Source organism: Rattus norvegicus, chromosome 9, assembly GCF_021556685.1.
Source record: "Rattus norvegicus strain SHRSP/BbbUtx chromosome 9, alternate assembly SHRSP_T2T, whole genome shotgun sequence".
Classification (NCBI taxonomy): domain Eukaryota; kingdom Metazoa; phylum Chordata; class Mammalia; order Rodentia; family Muridae; genus Rattus; species Rattus norvegicus.
Window position 1 is genome coordinate 100,721,960 of NC_141542.1, and position 13,541 is coordinate 100,735,500.

At 41.0% G+C, this 13,541-nt stretch overlaps 1 protein-coding gene across 3 annotated transcripts in view; it reads right to left on the reverse strand.

Annotated features, from left to right (window-relative positions):
• The window catches only part of Dner (delta/notch-like EGF repeat containing), a 302,538-nt gene that overhangs the window by 13,757 nt on the left and 275,240 nt on the right, over positions 1-13,541 (reverse strand). For all 3 annotated transcript variants that reach the window (XR_015628663.1, NM_001399331.1, XM_087566343.1), the window contains 1 exon segment: positions 4,940-5,071. Coding sequence is in view for 2 of the 3 variants with exons in the window: in NM_001399331.1 (NP_001386260.1) it covers positions 4,940-5,071 (132 nt within the window). In the remaining variant the exon portion in view is untranslated.

Below are 13,541 nucleotides of genomic sequence, written 5' to 3' on the forward strand. Positions count from 1 at the left end.
CTGAGGCCAGTGAGTTGATCAAATTCTAAAGCCACACATCTGTCCTCCACAGCTCTCGAGTCTGAGAACTCTAATGTTCCAGGGGTCAACACAACTCCCACACCACATTCCTCCAGCAGGGTGATTTATACTCAGGAGGTCCTTAAAGTACAAAGATGGGCTTCTGCCTGTACCAATCTTGGTGCTGTGGCTGCCTTCCACATTCCTAAGCACTTGGGGAGCATCTCCAACTAAAACATTAGCCCCTTGTGACCTAAGGATTTTTTAGAAACCTAGTGTCCAACCGATAGAATGGAAATCTGAATACGACCAACAGAAAAAGGTCCCTGCTACACAAAGAAGAAAAATTGCTTCGACAAAGGGTACTCTTCACTACCCTAGTCTGTCACTTCAGACAGCCTCACTAACTAAAGAGCCCACAATTTAACTGACACCTGTCTCTAAGCATGTGACTGTCACTTTAAAATTTTTAAGGACCAGGAAATAAGCTGGCCCAACATTATCTTTTTGTCCTTTCTTGGTAACCTTTGTGATGCCCCCTTTTTGAGATTTTTTTTTTTAATTTTATGTGTTATTCTGGCTGGTCTTGTGTCAACCTGACACAAGCTACAGTCATCAGAGAAAAAAAGAGTCTCAGTTGAGAAATGCCTGAGTGAGATCCGGCTGAAGGGCATTTTCTCAATTAGTGATCCATGGGGGAGGGCCCAGCCCATGGTGAGTGGTTGCCACCCCCTGGATTCTATAAGAAAGCAGGCTGAGCAAGTAAGGGAAAGCCAGTAAGCGTTGCTCGTCTATGGCCTCTGAGCAAGTAAGGGAAAGCCAGTAAGCGTTGCTCGTCTATGGCCTCTGCATCAGTTCCTGCATCCAGGTACCTACCATGTTTGAGTCCCGGTCCTGACTTCCTTTAATATGAACAACATATGGAAGTGCAAGCCAAATAAACCTTTTTCTCCCCAACTTGCTTTTTGGTGTGTTTTGTCCCAGCAATAGAAACTCTAAGTAACATGTGTAGGGTAGGTGTTTTATGTACATGAGTGTACATATACTACATGCATGTAGTGCTCATGGAAGCCAAAATCGGGTCCAGATTCCCTATATCTGGAGTTCTAGACTGTTCTGAACTAGCATGTAGGTTCTGGGAACAAAACTACCTGGGCCTCTGAAAGAGCATCCAGTGCTCTGAGGGGCTAAGCCAACTCCCCACCCCCTACCTTCCCCCCAACTCCACCCCACCCCCACCCCTACTCCCACTTACAAAGTATTTAGATGAGTCTCATTTTGTTGTATTTTTAAGAGCTTTTATGCTTTTATTTGCTATTCCCCTCCACGTCTTTATCTTATTCTGTTTGTCCATGTGGAAGCGATTTTTCTTTTCTATTTTTCTCTATCTTCAGCCTCTCTGTCTCCTCCTTTTTCAATTCTTTCTATATTGAATAGTATTCTGACTTTCTTGCTTTTGATACTCTCATGTTTTAATTTTCTATTCCTCTTCTGACATCTTCATAATCTTTTTTGAACTTTGTCATAATGAGGAATCACTTTTTATTTTTCCTTTTCTTTATTTTTCCCTTGATTTTCTCTACAGCTTAATTTACCCACCCCTTTTCTTTCTCCTTCTATTTATTTACTCTTGCTTCTCTCCCCCTTTTCATCCTTTCTCTGACTCCTTCCCTTAACTCACTCACTACTTCACCCTTCTTTACTACAAACAAAATTTAGTTCCCTACCATATTCTACAGTGCCTCTGTCACCTCCAATTTTATAGTCATCGGTGATGATTGATAGGCTTTATTTGATTTTTGAGTCTATTTCTGTATTTTATATAGGGTGATGTAGTTGTTTCTAAGATAGTTTGTTCTCTTCCCACCCAGTTAGATTGGAGATTGAGCCTTCCAGAGTAGGCTGTTCAATAAAAAGGACAACGTATCACCCACTTCCAGAAGAAATATCCTAATTTATAGATGCACAAACTACAACCCAGAAGTATGAGGAACATGAGAAAACAGGACAAGATGACTGCTACAAATGGTCCAATCTCCACAACCACTGGACCCACATAAGTGGCTAAAGTACCAGGTAACAATTTCAAAATATTTCTGGTAAGAATGATTGGTGATCTGTGGAAAGATAGGAACACGCAGAGGAGTCCAGTTCAGGGCCTGGAGAAGAAAGTCAGCATTAAGGAAAAGGTGGAGTTGGGACAGGAAATAAATGAGAAAATCAGCACTGAGGGTGAAGAAAGTCAGCAACATGGAAGAAAGTCCCAGCAAGAAAATTGAGATTCTGAAAAAAAAAAAACTAAACAAATGGAAATGTTGGAAACAAAAAATCCTCAAGGAATAAAATTTAAAAACATGAGGAATGCATGACCAATAGCCACAAGCAGGAAGAAATATTCTAAGAGTGGAGGACAAGGCTAATGAAACACTGCAATCAAACATCTCTAATGGAAAAGGAATTAAAAGAGTATGACCGCAGATCTAGGAACTGGAGGATCTGCTCAAGAGACCAAACCTAAGGCCATAGGCTGAAGGGGTTGAGATGAACACTATGTATGTAGCAAAGGTGACCAACAAAATTATAGCGAACAATTTCCCATGTCTAGAAAAAGGATCACACATTCAAATATAAGAGGCATCTAGAACCAAACGGACATGAGCAGAGAAGAAAAGCAGAGTATAGTCAAGATGTCAAAACTACAGAGCAAAGAAACACTAGAAAAAGCAGCAAGGGGAAATAACTTCCCTACAAGTGCAGAAATAACAGAATAGAATAGACTCAGATCTCTCATTAGTAACCCTCAAAGCCACAGAATCATCCATGGAACAATATTTCAAGTCCTAAAAGTAATAAATGCCAACCCAGATTGCTATACCAAATTTGGAGTGCATGAACTTCAGCCTAGGATCCCAATTCTACTTTAAAGCATATTAGCTTGATATAGTGTTCCCCTGAATTTGTGTCTTAGAAGACTTGTGTAATAACGAGGGTCATAAATGTTTAACATGTAAAGGAGGCAGCAACAGTTAGCGTCCGCACATGAAAGACCTATGCAAGATGCTCCTTATATATTCATTCAGCTTCTACTCTGGAAATAAAATTTAGATTCTTTGGAGAATAAAGAATCTACATCACTGACAAAAAACACAACTTCAAACATCCCACAAGTTTAGGGAATGACCACAAACAGACTCATTTTCTGCTGTTCCAGGGTATGTCTTCATGAAAGTTTGTTCAGAGATAAGAGAGGAAGTTATCAGAATGGAAATAATGTCATGCTAAGCAAATACTACCCAAAAGGTTGAAGCAGGAAGACCGTCAACATCTTAGTCTGAACTTCATAGTAAGACCATCTCTTATAGCGAACAAAAATGGAGTCACATGTGCCAACTCCTTCAAGAGTAACTAAAGTCAAGATGTTGTGGTGAGGTATTTATGCATGGCTACCAAACACTATTTTGGCTCTTCATTTTATTCTGTTTATAATAGTCGTCTCAGGCACTGGCATATTTCAGGAATTTTCATAGCAAATCCCACAAGCTAGATGTCTAAAAACAAACTGTAACCATTCCTGCGTGAAAGAAAATACTCTGAAGAGAGATACTGTGTCTCTCCTTTTGGCTATTATGCTATTAAAAATAATGGACTCCAAGGAACTGTAATTCCCCCAGGAATCTCTTTCTGGGTGAAGGGAATGGCCAAAGCCCTGGTGTGGCCAGATAAAGAACGTGTCTATCAAGAAAAGATTGAGCACAGTTTGGGCACTTTGCCAGACCATCTTATAGAACCAACTGGAGTTTAGACAGTTGGGTCAGACAGACAGAACTACAGCTTGACCCAAGCTATTCATCCTCAGATGGATGTTGTTCCTCAGGAAACAATCCAGTTTGACTTGGTTTTGTGGAGTTTTGTTTGTTTGTTTGGTCATTTGTGTGTGTGTGTGTGTGTTTGTTTGTTTTTGTTTGTTTTTGAGACAGAGTTTCCGATTGGGACCTGTGGGTCAAGGATTTGGCTAAGTTAACTGGCCAGGGATCTTCATTGTATCTGCCTTCAAAGCATTAAGATTATGAACACATGCCACTGGACATGGGTTTTGATGTAGGCAATAGGAATCTAAACTCAGGTCTTCATACCCATCCAGAAAACACTTTACTGACTGAGCCTTCTCTCCAGCTCCAGTTACTCTTAGCCATCAAAGACTGTAGTCAGCAGTGAGAACATCCAAAAAGAAGCACTCTTTGAACACCATCCCTGTGAAAAGAACCATCTGCGATTGGGAGGTAACATTCTCCCAGACACCTGGTTGGATCAGATGCAATTTTACTGCCCTGTTTAAGAAAATACCTTTCAACGGGGGAATATCCATCAGCCTTCAAAACAGATAAGAACACAAGCCCATGTCAGGGCTTGTGACCTCCATCAGGGTGCTGCACTGTTTTAGGACATCAGACCCTCATCCCGGCTTTTCCAAACTTTAGTCTGTTCACCCACAGCTCCAGTGCCTTTTGACTCTCCTTCCACATTATCCAAGCAACTGAAGCAACTTGCTCTACTCAAAGACACCTGAAAACACCAAGCCAAGGGGAATTCAAACCCTGCTTTGCTTTTTAGAGTTTCCAGAGGGGCTGCATTTTTTTTCATAGTATTCTCATGCCTGTCTGTGAAGCACATTTTTTTGGCTGACTGAGTAGTAGTGCACTTTGGATGACATTTGAACACTCTCATTCCCAGTGGAAAGGCTTGATGCAATCTCGAGGACTGGGCATGGCAGAAAGCAAGAGACAAGAGTACTACTTGGACTCTGGATGCAGGGATGACTGAAATGATCCCTCTGAGCCTTGTCATGGTCACTGATATGGGGACTTTTGGGTCATAGTTAACACCCTCTTCTTGCTGAAGGAAAAATCCACACTAAATAGCTCACAACTGTGATACTTACGGATTTCACAGTTTGCTCCCACCCAGCCATGAGGACAGTGGCAGGTGTAACCATTGGGCTGATCCAAGCAGGTTCCAGCATGATGACAGGGGTTACTGTCACATTCATTGATGTCAATGTCACACTCTTCACCTAGGAGGATAAAGAACATTAATAGTGATTGGCTAGACAAATATGCCCCCATGAATTCCTTGAAAAACAAAACAAACAAACAAGATCCCAGGCTGGTGATCACACCCTTTCTATTTGTACAAACTCTCAGAAAATTCCAGTCCAGGAACTTTTCGCTTAAAGAAAAACTGAGTGAAGAAAAGCCATTGTTAATAAGATACTCTCCTTGAGCCCATAAAGAAGTAAAGTCATTCCCACATCCTAATAAACCTTTTGAGGCTGACCTTAAAGGAGAGCTTAGGTTTTCAATATTGTTAAAATCTACTTTATTTTGGAGCCAGTAGCTGAATCTCATGCCTTTTCATGAAGTTCCAGGAAGCAGAACATTCACAGTTCATGATTATTTTGCAGTAAAGTGTTTTGGTTTGCTAGGCTAGATATTGGTTTTTTTAATGGACACAGTTGAATACCCAGCTTCACAGATCTTTTGTGAAAACTGATTCTTCTAAATCCTTCTGTATGCTTGGATTCAGCAGGGAAGAATCTGAAAATCTCAGTGGGGACACTAAGCCCAACCAGAGTGACAGTTACAAACATGAGATTACCCCAAATCTGACACTCTCCTTCCTGAGATATGTTGGCCCAAAGGATGCTCATACCCACCTAATTTGGTCTTCCCTACAATGAAGACAGCCAGACCTTGCTGACACCTAACGTTCTGGGTTTCCTCAACTGTCCACAGAGCCTGTGGTAACACGACAAACTAGCATACAGGCCAACATCACTGTGATCCAAACATTTCAATATAGGAAGTATCTTGCTGGCCAAAGTTTCAAGAACAAAGACACCCTCAAATAATTTTACAGCCATCACAATAAACTGATACAAGATGAATACATGCCTTAAACCTAAGGGCCTCTCACTGAAGCTAAAAGGATACTTCACACTAAGGCAATCTCTTTTAAAGGGAAAATTTTTTAAAAATCACACAGAAAAGAGAATTTTAAAAACCCTCATTTACTTCAATAAACAGAGAAAGAAATGAAACAAAACACTATTCTTATTGGCCCAATCCACTAACACCAGAAGCAAGTATTCGTTCCATTTTCAGAGAGCAGCATCTCAGTGTATTTCCAGGCTTACTTAGCATTAAATTGCCTTTCTATCTGTTATTGGTTTACTTCACATTTATAAAACTACCATATGTTACTTGCAGATCATTTTAAAGAATCTCACACAGAAAGATTTCATGTCTGTTCCATTTGGCACTCTTTGCATAAGTGGCATTTGACTATGTCAAGTCAAATCTGTCGAACAAAATACCCACGGTCTCAGGGTCATCCTAAAATGATTATAATTATTTTATGTAAGTCATGATGGGACAAATTTGTTTCTTGCAGTAAATATACTTCACATCAATAAGGAGGACACAAAATCAATTGCCTCGTGCTAACCTGTCTTAACCAGTTTAAAATGTGGTCCCTGTGCATCATCAGGGTGATCGCTTGTGAGAAGAGAAGAAGGGCACAGCAGACTATACCATCCCAGATGGCTTTACATGGTAGACTTGTTGAAAAGCACATCAACAGGGTGCACTGAGAAAGGCTGAAAAGCAAAAATCGAAGACTTTCACAGATAAACACATCAGTGCCGCTTCCAGCCACTTAGGAAGGCAGCCCTGATGGAGATATTTACTAAGCAACAGCCCGCGTCAGCTGGCAATCCAGACATGGCAAGTTTGGAAAAGGGACCCCTGCGACCTAAGCAGAAACAGCAATAGAAACAGCCTGGCTCTTCCCATCCTTCACAGAGGGCAAAACCCAATACCCTACTCTGCTCCGTCAAGGGCCAGGGCAATGCCACACCCTCTGTGAACATGACTGTAAGCTCGCCACAGTCCTCAAGCTTCAGCTTCCCAAGCGCTGAGATTACAGGCATGGCCCTAGCACACTTGGCCAAACATCAATCTTCCCATGAGTTTTAATATGCTGACGTTGTTTCCAGTCAATGTGCATTTGGTCTGATTTTAGCGTTTAGTACTAGCTGTGCGTCTTTACTAATGGCCAACTTTTGTGGGCCTGAGACAGTTGTCTTTCTACACTCACTCACTCACTCACTTATTATTTTCTTTCACCCGAGTTAGAACACACAGTGCTCTGCCATGACTGCTATTCTCAAACTGCATTTGTGAAGAGATGCAGTTGCAGAAGCAACTTCTCCTTGACTAATACTGGTGATTAGGACCTGAACTTGCAATCTTTCACAATCTCTTCTTAATCCACGGTTTTCTCTCCCTTCTTCTCTCTCCCTCCCTCTCTGCATATGCATGGGCGCACATGTGTATGTAGATGTACACATATGGAGAAGGCAGAGGTTTAAGTTCGATGTCTTCCTCTATCACGCTCCATTTTTTTTAAATGTGTATGAGTGCTTTGCCTTCGTCTATGTCTGTGTACCACACGCATGCCTGGTGCCAGAAGACACATGAAGAAGGTTCCCTGGAACTGAAATTAGAGATGGTTGTAACCCACCATGCTGGTACTGGGCATCAAAGACAGGTCCTCTGGGAAAACAGCCAGTGTTGATATTTGCTAAGTCATTTACCTTCCCAGCCCCTACCTTACTTTTTGAGACAAGGTCTTTCACTGAACCCAGAGCTCACAAACTAGCTAGACTGGATAGCCAGTAAGCCATGTGGCCCCTCTTTCTCTGCCCTCCTCTCCCCAGTGCTAGTATTACAGACATACACCCCACTTTTCACATGGGTGCTACCGATACAAACTCAGGCTGCATGGCAGGCACTTGACCAGCTGAGCCAGTTCCCTAACCCTCAGTCTACTACTTTGTAAGAGGCAATGTGGATAATATATAATATAATATAATATAATATAATATAATATAATATATACATATATATTGGGTAGTATTTATAGAAGGCTATAACAATACTGATTCATCTGTGAGGTTTTTCTTGGGTAAGTGAAGAAATATAAAACAACTAAAAAGATATTCAAAATCATTTCTGTTATTTAAGCCTTGAGTCCAAGATGTAAATGACAATCTCTACAACCACAGTAGCTATTCTGTTGAACATGTGCAGGCCCCAGGCAGGTACTTTAACTTGTTCATTCATATTTTAATAGAATTTTATTACAGGAGAGGCAAGGTTCAAAAACGTTATTTATTTAGAACTTTTCCACTGGAATCTGTCTTAGCCACCCCTATAACCTAAAAGAATGAATGAAATAATATGAAAAATAAAACTCTATGAAGAATTGGACACCAGACAGTTCAGGGCTCCAAGAAGCAAAGTGTGGTGGCTGTGCACCACAGTCGCCCAGGTCCACCAGCAGCCAGATCTCAACCACAGTGGTTTTACTGAACTTAAGGAGACAAAAGCTGGAGTTTGTGGAGGCCAAGGTCATATGTAGGGAATGCCGCCACAGAAGACAGATAACAAAAGCAGGTGAAATACTAAAGTATGCTGTCTCCCATTCCAGTCCAATCCTGTCTCCCAAATTGATGTTGTCTCACTAGAGTTTGCTATTAAAAAAGCGTGTGTGCATTGAATTCTAAAAGCCTAGCAACCAGGGCGAGAGACAAAAACTCCCAAACTTTTATTAGAGGAAGAAGAATTCAAGGTTCAGTGCCCAGAGTGCTTTGGTGAAGCCGCTGAGGGGTCCATCTTAGCGGCAAGACACAACAGCCACTACAGTAGACGGTCAAACAAAATGATCGACATAAAAAGGTTGGCATTATAAAATCCAGCCATACCACTCACAGTGTTAACATACAATGACCAGGAGGAGGAGGAAGAGAAGGAGGAGGAGGAAATGATGTGGTAAGAGTCTACCCGTCCACTGTTAAAAGTCATGTGGCTACAGTAGATTTTAGGGATCAAGGCTGTATTGGCAATTGAACAGACACATTGATCAACAAAAAAGAAGGAAGAACTCAAAATAGACCCACACAAATATTGCCAACTGATTTTTGACCAAGGTTCAAAAGCAGTTCAGTGAAAGGAAACAGATGGCCTTTGTAACTAATGAAACAAAACTTAAAAGAAAAAAAAAGAAACAAAACAAATATTGTCTAATTGGAAAATTCCATAAAGGAACAGAGTTGGTAAGGCAAAGTAACCAGACCGGAGAGGCTTCACTGAAGGGCAGGGCTGAAGAAGCCGAGATGCCAACCTAATAACTTTGGAAATGAGCTGCATTAGGATGCTGCCCTTGTTGAGAGAGGGCCTTATGTAGCCCAGATGACCTTGAACTCAATATGTAGCCAAATATGACCATGAACTTGTAATCCTCCTGCCTCTACCTCCAGAGTGCTGGGATTTATAGGCTTGAACCACCATGTCTGATTAGGCCTGGCTAAACTAAACAAGCTGTAAGCAGATCCTATATTCTAGCTGGAAAAGTGATTGCCTAAAAGAACATAAGGTAGCAAGTTTGATACTGCTGTGGTGCATATTGGGATCGAATGATGTATTTAATGGATGTTGGAGAGTGGAAACTACTTAGGTTGCTATTGGTATGGGGAGTTATGGATAAATAAGAGGAGACCAGAATGGTCCCTATGGTGCTGGATTAGAGTTGGGACATCACCATTAATCCCCATTAAACTTAAGATAGGTCCCAATGGGTGCATGGTGAGATGTATGTGCACTATTTGCACACATTAGTATACATACTAATTAGTATACTCCATGTCAGCCAAGAGGCTCTAGGATGTCTAAAAGCAATGGCATCCTAGAGGCAACAAATACTTTTAGTGCCTAGAATTTATTTCTAATCTTCTCCAATAAGGATCCAGGGGACCTTGGAGAAATGGATAACTCCAGGATGAGCCAGGAAATAGACAAGATGAGACTGGGGAGTCTTAAAACATCAGAAAGTATACAGTCCTGAATCACAACAAACCAGCAACCCCCACATCCATAGGGGGATAGGTAGAAGGAGCACAGGAGCCAAATGAAAGACCTCCCAGTACCCAAAGTAGGAGCATTGTGAGCAATAAAATAAACTAAAACGTGTTGTTCTGTAACACAAACCATATATATACTAAGTACCCACAAGTCCTCATTAATATAAATAAATGATTGAACAAGCTAATAAATGACAGAGGATAAACAAATCGCTCACAAGGAAGAATTGCAAATAGTCCTTTGTAACCCCATCCTAATACAGAGAAGCATAGTTCCCTCATTAAGGGAAGGCAATGCCAAGTGTCTTCCTTCCACACAGTGCAGCATGAGAAAGGAGAGAAAATGAGATGGTGCTGGAAAGTCTACCAAACACTTCAGCTAGTGACAGAGGCCATCGATAGCCACAAGCTACAAGGATAGCAAGGGGCCTTGATATGCTGTGACAGGATTTTTTTTAAAAAATGAACAAAGGACATGAAGGGACTCTTCACCATGGAGGACATGCAGATATTAAAAAGTATATAACATTTGACATCATTTTGCCATAGAGAAATGCAAGCTAAAGCCTTAGTGGAGCTCTCACTATACTGCTAACAGATTGACAAAGCCTTGGAGAAAGGGGTGGATGCCAAGCCAAGAACTGAGAGTCATGCCAGGTCATGGTCCTGCAGAAAGAGCTGTGCAGAAGAATGCCAGGCTTGGAGAGCAGGGAAGCTCTCTCCCTTGCTTAAATGACAATTACTTGCTTAAGATATTCTACTCCATCAATGAAGAGGTCCTTGGCCACTCACTAGCTGGCCAGTCGTAAGTTTCACTAAACCTGAGATTCGCCAAGAAAAGCAGGTCGGATGCTGAAGAGAAGGCTCCAGAGAACCCGGGTTCAAATCCCAGCATCCCTATGGTCATTTACAGCCCTGTAACTCCAGTCTCAGGGTGGGTCTAAGACCATCTTGTCTCTGTGGGCACTGCACACATATGTGTACATATATTCATGAAAAGAATCAAAGTCATTCCACAGTTTCCAGACAGAACAACTTATAGTGGTAATAATACCATTTGAAGTGCTTTAAACATTGGAAGGAGAAAAAAAAATCTATGGCTTTGGTGTGTGCTTAAGATCTCTAAGACAGTTTACTAAATAACCCATTGGAAATAAGATAAAGATTTACTTAGTGAATATAAAAATAAATAAACAAACAAACACTACAGTAAATATTCCACTTTCTCACCTAGAAAATTTTCAAAGTAAATCTTCAAGATTGAAGATTTAAGTGCTCAACTCACACATGACTATAATGACCCAGGAGGATATTAATAAATCCTGGGCAGTGAAAACCATTTGATAAACGAGGACAAAAAGGGGGGAGAGGAGGTCAAGTTAATTCTGTAAAGCTGAAACATAATACATGTAAAACAGAACACCCTGTGCACATTTGAAAGGCAAGTGGCAAAAGAGAAAATCCTTATGCTTGTCAGATAATGTTAATGCAGTCAAACTAAATGGCCAAGAAAAAAATTAGTGTGAATGTCCTCGCAAAAAAGCGGACATATCTATGAGCAGGGTGTTCCCAAAAGGAACACAACTGACAAGAAATATGTCTTTAAAATATTCAACTGTTAGAGCAGCAGAACTACAAACTGGACAATAAAACAACACAGCTGCATATAAGAATGATAACTCTGGAGTATGGGTGTCCATACTCCAGACAAGGACACAGACAGTCATGTCAGTAGGTAGGAAATTAGCATTTTTGTCTTGTCTTGTTTTGTTTTTCCTTGGAGAACATGACACATACATAAGAATCTGTTCTCCTAGGCCCTCGAGTTTCTATTCTTAGACCTCCCTTCTAAAAGGGAGGACGGAGGAACATATAAAACAAAATACACATGTAAAAACACTTCTTTCGTTATTATTTATAACATGGAAACATTATTACTTAACTAACAAAAATCAAACTGAAGATGAACCCCAAAACAAATCATGGTGCCTCATAGAATTGACTGCAGGGCAATCAGTAAAAACACTTTAGAAATAAAAACACTGGAGCTAGAAATAGGTTTCAGCTGTTAAGAACACATACCACTCCTCCAAAGAACTCATGCTCTGTTCTCACCACCCACATTGAGCAGCTCACAATCACCTAGAACTCTACTTCAGGGATCTAATGTTCCCTTCTGACCTTGGTGATGGGAACCTGCATATGTGTGCAATACCCCCCCATACACGCACAATTATAAAACAATAAAATATTTTAAAGGTGTAATTCTTGATATGGAAACACATTTATTATTTATTTACTCATTTATTCTTGGTTAAAAGTAGGCTGCAAAATAACATGGATATTATGATCCCATTTGTGTCCAATACACACATACACTGTATTCTACATTCTATACATAGAGCTTTTTAGGAAAACTCTTGGCTGTCAATATGTTAATAATGTTATTTCCCAGCAGAATGATGTTAACTGGTGAGTTATTTCAATAACTTTAAAATTTCTCATTTCTTTCATGCTTTTTATTTATTACTAGTAAGACAGAAATATCTGGAAAAGACCCAGGAATCTCCCCCACTACATTTTTGCTTCTGCCGACTGATATATAAATGTCTCTCTGTGTTTATAAACCATCAGATAAACAAAACCATCTGCAAATCATTTTCTGGAGCAAGCCCATTTCTCAGTTTCAGGACAACCCAGAAGGAAAGCACAGGATGTGAAACAGAGAAATAGAAAAAAAAAATAAAAAAGATCAGAAGTTGGTCCTTCCCCAACCACTTGGCTATTGGCACCCTTCCCCAAGGGAAAACAGCTAAGACTGCCCCAGACAGGACTAGACAGTGGACTCTGCAAAATACTGTACGGTTTGGAGATAGCCAAAGTGACCCAGATGGAGAGGTCAAGGCTAAGCAAGGGAGCCCCTATTCAAGGATGCCACATGTTTCTCTACAGCGCACCTGATTCCTTCTTCATAGACCTTGTGTTCTTATGTGTTCATTGTATGTGTGCACGTGCATATAGATAAATGTGTGGGGGCATGAATCCTTATGTGTGCAGACACCAGAGGTCAACCTTGAGTGCTGTTCCTCAGTCACCAATCATTTGTGTTTGGAAACAGGGTCATCCACTGACGGGGAACTTGCCAGGTGGCTAGGTTAGCTGGTTGGTTAGCTCGCCCGACTCCCCTTCCCAGCTCTAGGAGGACAAGTGTGCCACCTCACTCAGCTTGAGTGTGTGTGTCCCAGTGATGTAACCAGCTCAGGTCCTTATGCCTACACAGCAAGCACTTTACCTACTAAGCTACGTCCCCAGCCCTGACCTTATCTTATTCTTTAGGCTGAGTTCTACAGGGAAAACCAAGGCTGAAGTTAGGAATATTCTTGACTCCTGTGGTTTCCAACTTCCTCTGAGAATCTGATGAAAACTGAGACCCTCCCCTCAGCACATGCACCCAACATAACATCTTGCGTCTGCTTTCACAGATCTTTAAGTTCCCTGAGCACAGGTGGATAAGGCATGGAGAACAAATCCTGTCAGCTTGGGTCCCTAAATGTAGAATTAA